We start from the raw sequence: 11,286 nt of genomic DNA on the forward strand, positions 1-11,286 counted from the left end.
ACGGTGATAGATGAATTTATCGTGAAGCCGTGTAAAAATGGCATAAAAAAAAATGCGAATGGATGGCAGTCTTTCGAAAAAACGCCAACAGTATTTGGAGCAGTTGGAACGCGAATGGCAAGCGGAGCAGCACCAACCGAATCTTCCGGGTCCAAGCGGAGTAACGGCAGGACAGGAGCCGAATCGCATCATGAATGGTAAGCAAATGTGAATACATAGCTGCTAAAGTTGTTAAAGCTAACAAATGTGAACCGTGTACATATCTTAACAGTTGATGAATCTAACGCCGGAGCGGAGCTATGTGTGTCTGACGGCGATGGTGGCTATGGTGACATGGAACGGGAAGCCGAATTCGATTTACAGGAGGAAAATGATTGGCAGGAAGACGAGGAAGATGTGTACATGGAAAGAGACACAAACTACCAATTTTTTGACAACATATCGTTGCAGGAAGGACTTCGTTATGTTGCCGTAACGAAAAATCTGTCCCGATCTACGGTCAACATGATTCTGGGTCTGTTGCGAAGAAAGCTGAAGCTCTGCCTTCCTGCTGACGCTCGAACCCTCTTAAAAACGTCCACCAAGGTCGGGATGGAAATCCAACCAATCTTGGGTGGGCAGTTTTGGTATCAGGGCATAGAGACCGTGATAAGAGAACATTTTGGGTGAGTGCACGTTTGCTAAAGTTTTATAAAGCTTATTAGATAATATAATTTGCAATATACTAATATCTTTTATAGGGAGATTATCCCGCATGTTGATCTTTTTTCTTTGCAGGTTTTCATCGATGGATTACCCCTTTACAAGAGTTCGGCAAGGCAGTTATGGCCGATTCTATTTAAGGTAGAGGAACTACCAGATGCACCGGTGATGCATGCCGGTGTATTTTGTGGATTCACAAAACCGGATCACGTGGAAGAATTTTTGCGGCCTCTCGTTGATGAAGTAAACAAGCTTCAATCAAGCGGCTTGCGGTTCGGCGACAAGACGGTGGGCGTTAAACTTCACATATTTATCGCTGATTTACCCACCCGCTGCTTTGCCAAAGGTTATTGTAGTAATAAATGTACTATAAAAAAGCAACGAACAAATTTTAAAACCGTTTTTTCACATTTCAGCCACCATAAGCTACGTTGGCAAACACAGCTGTCATAAATGTACATGCGTGGGAGTACACGAAGGGAAAAAAGTCATTTTTGATGATGTGGATGCTGAATTGCGGACTGAGGAAAGCTTTAAAGGCAGGACGGATAAGGAACATCACAAAAGTTGGAAGTCACCTTTGGAAGATGTGGTGGGTTTTAACATTGTAGATCATATATTCATAGCAGAACGCATGCATCAATCAGATTTGGGCATTTCAAAAAAATTAGCTACAGGATTTGTTGAGCACAAATTTCCCAAATTCCCCAAATGGACAGAGGCACACATAGAAACAGTTTCAAATTTTTTAATAGCAACACAGCTTCCAGTAGAGTTCAATAGGAGATTGCGGCACGTTAAATTTATAAAATTTTGGAAGGCGACAGAGTTCCGTACATTTTTACATTACGTTAGTATTATTGTGTATAGAGATTTTATGTGGGAGGAGGCATTTAGTCATTATTTGCTTTATTTTTGTTCTATGACTATATTTTCCTCTAATCATCACAAACCTCTTTGGCCGCTTGCTAAAAGATTAATGTATATTTACGTAAAAATTTTTGCAGATTTTTATGGTAGAACTAATTTAACTACTAATGTACATGGCCTTATACATATTGATAATGATGTAGATAATTTTGGAGCGGTAGATGATATATCCGCATATGATTTTGAAAATCATTTACAGATTTTAAAAGTTAGTTGTAAGTCAGGCAACAGATGTATGGAACAGGTTATAACAAGATGCAAGGAATTTCAACATATAAAAAGAGCTAAAAACATTCCCGCTCCAACTTATCCGCAGTTGATGCCTAATGGTATTGGCTTGCAAGTTAGAGCCGACTTTAGCCTAAAAGCCAATTTTAGAAACCAATGGTTTCTTAGTGACACAAATTATATTTGCCAGTTTGTGGAAGCTAAGGAGACACATTCTTCTTTTGTTGTCGTTGGTATGCAGTATGAGTCTAAAGAGGAGATGTTCAAGCTTTCTGCAAAGGACCATATTTCAGAAATCGAATTATCGTCCACTAGTTTACACATTTACAAAGTAAAAAATAACACTCCTCGCCAACGGGTAGAACTACCGCATCAAAACATAAAATGTAAATTAGTGGCCATACATTTACCATCCCAATCCCTTTTCAGCAACTCAATTCTAACCACCATTCCATCCGATACAATAGGATTTTTTCCTCTCCTCCACACTTTTCCAAAAGCATAGTTGTATTTATTGACAATAATATGATTTTATTTTTATTTTAGAGAAGGTATTTGGCTCCTAATTTTCTGTGGCTCGGGTAAGTTGCAGTATTATTTAAGGTTATTTTAACATGACTAATTTTATTTTTTGTTTCTAGGCAGATGGAGCATGGGTTGGACTACATTCGTATAATTAGAATCGTTTAGATTAGAATGCATGCAGTAGTTTATGTTAGTATTATTTTACTTGAATGTTTATTAGTAACTCATTTTTAAATAGCTATATCAAATGATGATGATTTACGTAGTTTGTAGTTAAAAAGGTTATGCATAGATTTGAGCTGCGCGCGCGTGAATGTGGGCTCTTCAAATAGATTTGATCACCCACTCGCTTTTTCATTCAATATGTTTTCGTTTCCTGCTCAAATCTATGCATGGGAAAGAGGTGGGCAATCTTCATCATCATTTGATATGTTACTTATTGTTTAGGAAGCTATAACACTAACAAAATAGTTTGTCTTGCCCATTTTAAATTCATATAAATAGAAACTAAAATAGTCACTACTGTTCAATGAATTCTAATAAGTTATAGTTAATTGTAGCTTTTTATCTTAGTGTAATTAAATTAGGCCGATCTCGTAGTACAGTCGTCAACACGTACGACTTAACAATATGCCCGTTATGGGTTAAAGCCCCAAATGGAGCGGGCCGCCATACGTAGCACTGACTATTTTGTTATAGAAACTAATAAGTCACTGAAACTCAAGCCGTTCTACCGTTCTACCGTTCTACCTCAACCGTTCTAAGTGGTACAGGCAGGCCTTGACCGATAACGGTTGTTGGGCCAAAGAAGAAGAAGAGATAATCAAAGCATTTACTGATCTTCTTTCATAACATACAAACTTTTTTCTTCTTCTTCTTTGGCACAACAACCGCTGTCGGTCAAGGCCTGTACCCACTAGTGAAATGAGCTTGGCTTTCAGTGACTTATTGTTACCATAACAGGATAGTCAGTCGTACGCATGGGGGCACGGTCTATTCGGGACTTGAACCCATGACGGGTATGTAGTTACGTCGTACGAGTTGCCAGGCTAACTTTTTTACTCAAGTATTAATTCTTATTTGTTGTCTTTCCATTCATTTATTAAAAAATCCATTTTATTTCTCAATAGTTATATGATTATGCTTATTATACTTCTAACATATATTTACACCAAAAACATCACAGAAAAAAGTTCATCTCACAGTTCGATTGCTATTATCTTATTTAGGTATTTTTGTAGGCTTGTCCCAATTCATATAAAAGTTCACAGCACCATTGTCACTATTTATAGCTTATTAATTCAATTAAAATAGAATTCATTTATCTTTTATGCTTTAATCTAGCTGTATCTTTAACTAATCACATCACTTTTTTAGAGGTTTTGTAAATGTTTTGCGTGCCACTGTTTGTTTGGTGTTTTTTATACCAGCATGGGACGTTGCATTTCTCAATTTTGTTTTGATATATTCATTAATTGTTATTGCATCGATAAGTTCACGTCCGTAGGAAGATTTACTTTATCACAAAAACTTATTTTTTGATTTTTTCTTCCTTCTCCACTCCTGTTGCAATTCATTAAAAACACCGGGCAAAACAAAATATACAACGCCTCATGAATCCGTTGTTTATAGAAGGTAACTACTATAACCTTATTTAAACTATTCTTCACTTCCTCAAAGTGAACTTCCGTCGACAGCTTTTCCTCGAATTTACGAAATTCTTCTTCTGATGATATTTTTGTTCCAGATCCAGAATCTGCGTTTGCAGCCGCTGCGCTTGAGGTCGGAGATGATGGGACGACGATATTATCTATAAGATAATCCAGTTGGCATTTTACTGTTCCAATTGCATTTGTCAGCTTCCAGATTTTTTTTTCGTGCTCCTGCATTCCTAATTGTATTTCATTCATCATTCCTAACACCTTGTCAATTTTTCCATTGAGTGAAGCCAGTGTTATCTCTGGATTTTCGCTAACCTGGTTTTCCATCGCTGATATGGCTATGGTTTAAAAATTAGTTGTTTTAAAATTCATTCGGCCACAAAGTCATTCTATCATTTTATTTACCTTTTTTTCACTTTTTTCTAGCTCCAAGCTCCAAGGCGTGCGAGAATAATTTTTTGCTCCAATCAGTCCAAAAAACGAAGACCAAATAAAATTTTCCATCGTCTTGAAACCCATACGTGCCAACCGTTCTAAGAATTTTTCGTTGACAATTGCGTGTGCTCGCGATGGGGCACAGCGGCACATGTGCACAGAAAGAAAGGAACAGGGCGGGGGGGGGGGGAGAAGGGGGGCGAGGGAGAAGAATGCAAAAGCACACGGGGCAAAATGAGATCCGCAAACCACACACACTCACACAACCACTCACGCGCTCTCGCTGGGACACTCACGATGCTTGAAATAAAATGTTAACAAGCATCGATTTCAAGCATGCATGTCGCGCGACATTTTGCCAAGCGGGATGATTCCTTTAAAACTAAGGCCAGGGGTAGCGAGAGGCATCAAAATGAGTTACTCTTTGCCAAGCGGGTGTATTTCGACAGCGTCACTCAAATCACTCATAAAATACACTCATTTTGCCGAACGGGAACACATTGAGAACTGTACCCGTCCGGCAAAATGAGTGTATTTTTTGAGTGATTTGAGTACCGCCCTCCGTTAGCAGTTACTCTTGGAGGAATGAGTTACACCCTCGCGCGAGCCCTCTCCCTTCCCACCCGGAACGCACGGTGGGCTCTGTAGTTCTCAATGTGTTGTGTTCTTTCCAATTATGCTACCAACACATCCAAAGATATTTGTTTCTTTCGTTTCTCGTTTTCTTTCATGCATTGCCACGATCGCAAATACGCACTTATTCTAACAACAAACACAAACACGGTCATTTTTGGTTACATTATACACTTTATTGAAACATAAATTACACTTTCACAACACATTTAGAATCCTTCATACTCACGAATGGCGTCATACTACAAAGTACCGGGTCGAGCCAGGCTGCGGGAAACTTGTCGACAATCTGTGTTGCCTCTGTTCAGCAAATTCTTACCTGTCGATGCACGCACTGCATGTGCGTCTGTGCACACTGTTTATTCACTTCACACTTCACCAAAACACACCGGCGCACGAGACTTATAACGAAATGCGCATCAACGCACAAACACTACGCGCGGGACTTAGAACAAATCGCGCACAACCATCTCCGGCAAAGCGTCGCGCTGTACTGGTGGTTTTGTACGCGTTGGAGGGGGGACATACGGAGCGCGATGGTTCGATGCTGTAGTGTAAGCGAGACAACACGATGTGACGAGCAGCTCCAAATTGTTGAGCTCGCGGAAAGAAGACACACACATGCACAGACGGCTCGTCAAAGCACGGTATTTGTATTGGTGTTAGTGAAGCGCGCGTGTAAAACAGAATGCGAACTCTCATCGCCGCGCGTTTCTCCTTGCCTCCTCAAGCTTCCTCAAACCCGTCGGCCTGAATCACTCAAAATTTGGGGTCTCATTGTTTGCGTGGTAGAGCACACCGTGCGTTCCGGGTGTGGTGAGGGGGATGGCTCGCGCGAGGGTGTAACTCATTCCTCTAAGAGTAACTGCTAACGGGGGACGGTAATCAAATCACTCAAAAAATACACTCATTTTACCGGACGGGACCCTCCCGACCCGTCCGGCAAAATGAGTGTATTTTTTGAGTGATTTGAGTGACGCTGTCGAAATACAGTGTCTCTTCGACGAATGAGTTACACCCTCGCGCGAGCCCTCCCCCTCCCCACCCGTAACGCACGGTGCGCTCTGCAGTTCTCAATGTGTTCTTTCGAGCCATGCTACCAACACATGTAAAGATAGTTGTTTCTTTCGTTTTTCGTTTTCTTTCATGCACTTATTCTAAAACTAAACACAAACACTGTCATTTTTTATTACATTCAACACTTTATTGAAACATAAAATACACACTAAAGTACACATTTAGAATCCAATGACGTCATACCGGGTCGAGCCAGGCTGCGGGAAACTTGTCGACAATCTGCGTTGACTCTGTTCAGCAAATTCTTACCTGTGGATCCACGCACTGCATGTGCGTCTGTGCACACTGTTTATTCACTGCACACTTCACCAAAACACACCGGCGCACGAGACTTATAACGAAATGCGTATCAATGCACAAACACTGCGCGCGGGACTTTGAACAAAGCACGCACAACCATCTCCGGCAAAGCGTCGCGCTGTACTGGTGGTTTTGCACGCGTAGGAGGGGGGGACATACGGAGCGATGGTTCGATGCTGTAGTGTAAGCGAGACAACACGATGTGACGAGCAGCTCCAAGTTGAGCTCGCTGAAAGAAGACACACACACATTCACAGACGGCTCGTCAAAGCACGGTATTTGTATTGGTGTTAGTGAAGCGCGCGTGTAAAACAGAATGCGAACTCTCATCGCAGCGCGCTTCTCCTTGCTTCCTCAAGCTTCCTCATACCCCTCGGCCTGAATCACTCAAAATTTGGGGTCTCATTGTTTGCGTGGGGCAATGGCACTCAAATTCTCTCATTTTCTCATGCCCTCTCTGTCACATTCGTAGCTCGATCTCCCTCTTCTGGGACTTAGCGTTCTGAGCATGCGGTTTTTGCAACGGTCATTTCGTGCCGCTTCGATCTCATCACCTTCTTTCCCCTCCCACCCCTCTTTTTGATATGTCAAATGAGAGTAAAGCTAAAATGTAAACAACAAGTGTTCGCGTGTGCGGTGGTTTTGTAAGTATTTTATGCAAATTATATGATATATATCATTAAAAACGTTTTGTTTTGTAGAATAAACATAAAATCAACCACGGAAGTATGGTTTAGTTGTGGTGGAAGCGAAAAAAAAATGCTTAGAGCATGGAATAAATCCGGATGAAATTTCTAGCCTTCACGCACGATGCCGACGCTGAGGTAAGGTGTGCTTGTGTTTAATTTCGATGATTGTTTCATTTTAGGGTGTGATTTTTGAGACATAACTGTTCCTGGCGGGGATAGTCAATAGTCGATACCCTCCGCAGCTGTGAAGGGATGCAGAAAAAGGGGCTCGCTACCACCCTTCCCACACTCGGACGCATTTTCCGCGGATGTAAGACATGTTCCTTTGTTTTAATTGAATAGTTTGTAACGTATGTGACCTTTCTCCCAGTAGGCTATATGCGCCAAATCTAACGGTGATCCGTATTGTGAAGATATTGTCATAGGCGGTGCCGGGGACTTGGTGAAAATGGTACACAACGGCATCGAGTACGGTGATATTCAACTGATCTGCGCAGCGTGTCACCTGATGCTGGCGCTGGGCATGACACGGAAAGAAATGGCACAGGAGTTCGACGTGTGGAACAAGGGCGTATTGGATTCGTTCCTGATCGAGATCCCGCACGATTTTCTGAACGGCGACGTTGAGGGATAGATGCTTGAGCTCATTCGTGACTTGGCCACAAGGATACGGGCAAATTGTCGGCGGTTGCCGCCCTGCGCCATGCCGTTCCGGTGATGCTAATTGATGGAGCGGTCTTTTCCCGCTGCTTATCTGCTCTGAAAGATGAGCATGCTCAGGGCAGCAATCAACCGGCCGGGCCCAGCACGAAAGGTATCGTGTGCGCAGGGCTTCGTGTTGCAGCGCGAAGCGGAGATGGATCCCAAACAAATGGACCCCAAACTACGATTGTATTGAATTGATGTGGCGCTGCGGTTGAATCATGTTTATCAGCAAGATTCGGAAAACTTTTGTGCGCAATCCACATATTACCACGCGTACTCCATTCTATTGCTCTGCAGCTGCTTTGCGACTGCCAGTGACTTGCTAAGCTCGTTAGGCTAGCTGAACGAAAATAGATAGTGCACAAATATTTGGCTGAAAACATGATAGTTCATTGTACTATAGGAACACGCCATCACGCAACTGCCGCGAAAACAAGCACTAAAATAACCGAATTGTTGGGCCTAAAGAACATGATCGTTCAGTGCACCACAATGGGAGGGTTGTTTTTTGCTAGTGCTTTCTATTTCATGATGTTCTCGAACGTATACCACATAAACAATTATATCGTCAGACAAGTACACTTTGGAGACCACGATTCGAAACACGCTCTAATGCAAATATGTTTTATGTATTTTCAGGTTGTAGTATAAGTCATGTATGGATGGGTTCCTGTAGAAGTAAGTGGTCTAGCCTTTTGTGGTAACACGTATTCGCTAAATCAACTCAATAGACTGGACAATAACGGTGTCAGATTTTGAGAAAAGTAGCAATTAATTTTACATTATGTAATGGTAGTAAAAAACTGATAAAACTGATTAAGGTAGTAAGCATAAACTTTATTAAGTTCCACTTCTGGAAATAATTTTAAACTAAATTGAAGTGTGATGCATCGCATCGTGCTAATTAATTATCCTAACATACTTAACAAGTCAGCATTTTTCAGTCAGTCACAGTCGACGCTTGTTACAACCTTTTCTGCATTTTTGAATTAACTGTCGCATAGTTCTTTAGTAAATTTTACTTTTATTTGCGACACTGACAGTTCGTTAACAGTTTCGTGTTTTCGGTAGCGGAAATATGACTTTTAATGTGAAGCTCTTATTACATTTCAACATTCTTCAATCCATTAAAGTCATAAAAAGAGCATGTAAGACTTTTTTTTATAAAACTAGTGATTTTCCAATTTATTCAACTTCCACAGTAATGAAAACATTAGCAACTTAATTAAACTAGTTCATAAAATTATTTAATTCACAAAATATGTCTTCTTTGAAAACAAATCACTAAAATTTATATTAAAACTACTAAATCTATAATTCATATTATTTACAATATTTACAAAGTTTCAATTTTTTTTCGCTCTTTCTTCTTTTTTGTAAATTTCCCTCGACTGACGCTTTTAATGACCCCGGTTCTTTGGGCAGCAGAACCAGCGTTACGGAGCTTCTTGCTAAAAAAATTTTCTAACTCTGCTATGTCCTGTATATTTCCAATTTCCTTAAATAATCGTAATATATTTACATTTGTCCTAAATTCTACCTTTGTTTTTTTACGTCCTACTCCTAGTCCACTCCACGAGCACTCCATTAAAAAAACTCTATTTAAAATTATGTACAGGGCTTCATGCATCCTTGGTATGCTTCCTACGGACTTAAGTTGTTTAAGAAGCCACGTTTTTATAAAAGAAAAACGCTCCGTCAACATCAAATCCGCCTCAAATTTGGCAAGCTCGTTTTTGTTACTAATTTTGGCAAAGACAAACCCATCTGCTTCATCCTCTTGCACTATAACTGCAACAGTATCCAAAGGCTGAATTGGATGTTGGCGTTGCATTGCTAAAAGTTCATCTAATTTCATATGTAAATCTGTTGTTAGATTTGTTATTTGTTATTTGTTATTTATTTATTAAAATTCAACGGACCGCAAGTGGCCCACTTGTAGCGAATTCATTTACATTAATTCATTATAACATAGTCACATTACGGTCATTCATTTGTCACGCTTAGTCTTAAGTAACATAATTAACATGTAAAAGGTCGCACGACACGAATACTATTCAACAATGCGGTGCGCGACATGTCAGGTTGATGACGATCACAAATGACATTAAACTCACGGCACATACGAATAAACGGATCAGAGGAGCCAAAGCGAGTGCGGCGTTCCTCCACGTCAAGTAGCGATCTAGCTCGGAGCGATCTCGGCGGGACATACATGTTGAGCCTCGAAAGAAGCGCGGGCGAGTCGATCCGATTGTCAAGAAGTCCCGCGACAAACAGCCTCTGAGCGTTGCAGTTCCGCTGCTTCAGCGTCTCGATGCCAAGCAACGCACAGCGTCCCTCATAGTCAAGTTGGACACTCCAGGAGCGCAAAGCGAACCGCGTGAATTTGCGCTGGATCGACTCTAAACGAGCTAGGGGACGAACAGCTGTAGGCCACCATACTACAGAAGCGTATTCTAACACTGGTCGCACCAAAGCACAGTATAGCGTCTTGATGCAAATCGGGTCAGTGATGTCTCGTGCTATTTGTTTTAGTAAGCCGATCAATTGGTTACCCTTAGTGACAACGTGCTCTAGCTGGTCGTGGAAGCTCAACTTTTCGTCAAGGAGCACTCCTAGATCCGTGACACAGCTTTTGCGACCAATGGTAGATCCATTTAACGCATAGTCATACACTAAGGGGCACCGCTTTCTCGCAAACGTAACGACAACACACTTCTCGACGCACAATTCAAGACCATTCAAAGAGCACCATGACTGGAAGGCACTTAGAGTGGCTTGAAGGCGGAGTTGGTCTGACCGGTCGCGGATAGGCAGGAACAGCTTCGCGTCGTCTGCATACAGTAGGTGGCCGTCAGGAGGGAGCAACCGTGTTACGTCATTCAGGAAAATGACAAACAGCAGCGGTCCAAGATTACTCCCCTGCGGCACCCCAGAAGAAGCATCGATACGGCGCGACGTATGGGGTCCCATCTTCACGCAGTATGTGCGACCAGTAAGATAGGAGCGCATCCAGGCCAGCAGCTGCACAGGCAGACCAAGCGTTTCGAGCTTTGCGAGCAGCAAGGCGTGCGGAACGCTATCGAAGGCAGCCTTGATGTCCGTGTAGACTGCGTCGATCTGCGAGCCGGCATCGATGGTCCTGTGGCAGAGGCTAACGAACTCAACCAGGTTGGTGGTGGTTGAACGCTGAGGGACAAATCCATGTTGAGCTGTGCTAATGTAGTTCGAGGCAGCTGCGAGGAGAGGTTCGTACACCAGGAGCTCGAAGACCTTAGCGCAGGCACAAAGCGATGTAATGCCACGGTAATTACATGCATTTGATTTGTCCCCCTTTTTGTGCACTGGAACAAGCCACGAAGTTTTCCAGCAGGCAGGATAGATGCCCGAACGCAGCG

General features: G+C 42.1%; 2 protein-coding genes and 1 long non-coding RNA gene across 3 annotated transcripts; all 3 read left to right on the forward strand.

Annotated features, from left to right (window-relative positions):
- The first annotated feature begins 311 nt into the window (after nt 1-311).
- LOC125906499 (uncharacterized) lies at nt 312-903 on the forward strand. Its single transcript, XM_049605476.1, has 2 exons — nt 312-665; nt 778-903. The coding sequence occupies exons 1-2, from the start codon at nt 334-336 to the stop codon at nt 845-847; spliced, it is 402 nt and encodes a 133-aa protein (XP_049461433.1). The 5' UTR covers nt 312-333; the 3' UTR covers nt 848-903.
- Nucleotides 904-1,122: 219 nt separating this feature from the next.
- LOC125906432 (uncharacterized) lies at nt 1,123-3,072 on the forward strand. The gene is made up of 3 exons (XR_007451811.1): nt 1,123-1,294; nt 2,407-2,441; nt 2,506-3,072. It is a non-coding gene; the product is annotated as an uncharacterized LOC125906432 (long non-coding RNA).
- A 4,521-nt stretch (nt 3,073-7,593) lies between these two features.
- Nucleotides 7,594-8,100, forward strand: LOC120959448 (6-phosphogluconate dehydrogenase, decarboxylating-like). Its single transcript, XM_049606188.1, has one exon. It carries the CDS (start codon nt 7,629-7,631, stop codon nt 7,812-7,814), a length of 186 nt encoding a protein of 61 aa, XP_049462145.1. The 5' UTR covers nt 7,594-7,628; the 3' UTR covers nt 7,815-8,100.
- The last annotated feature ends 3,186 nt before the right edge of the window (nt 8,101-11,286 follow it).

Source organism: Anopheles coluzzii, chromosome 2 (assembly GCF_943734685.1).
Source record: "Anopheles coluzzii chromosome 2, AcolN3, whole genome shotgun sequence".
Lineage (NCBI taxonomy): Eukaryota > Metazoa > Arthropoda > Insecta > Diptera > Culicidae > Anopheles > Anopheles coluzzii.

What these genes read in the sequence shown, in the direction of transcription:
- LOC120959448 (XM_049606188.1), top strand. Translation starts at nt 7,629, where the DNA reads ATGGTACACAACGGCATCGAGTACGGTGATATTCAACTGATCTGCGCA.
- LOC125906499 (XM_049605476.1), top strand. Translation starts at nt 334, where the DNA reads ATGGAACGGGAAGCCGAATTCGATTTACAGGAGGAAAATGATTGGCAG. An exon ending in GTGATAAGAGAACATTTTGG is followed by an intron (nt 666 to 777) that starts GTGAGTGCACGT and finishes TTTTCTTTGCAG; the next exon opens with GTTTTCATCGATGGATTACC.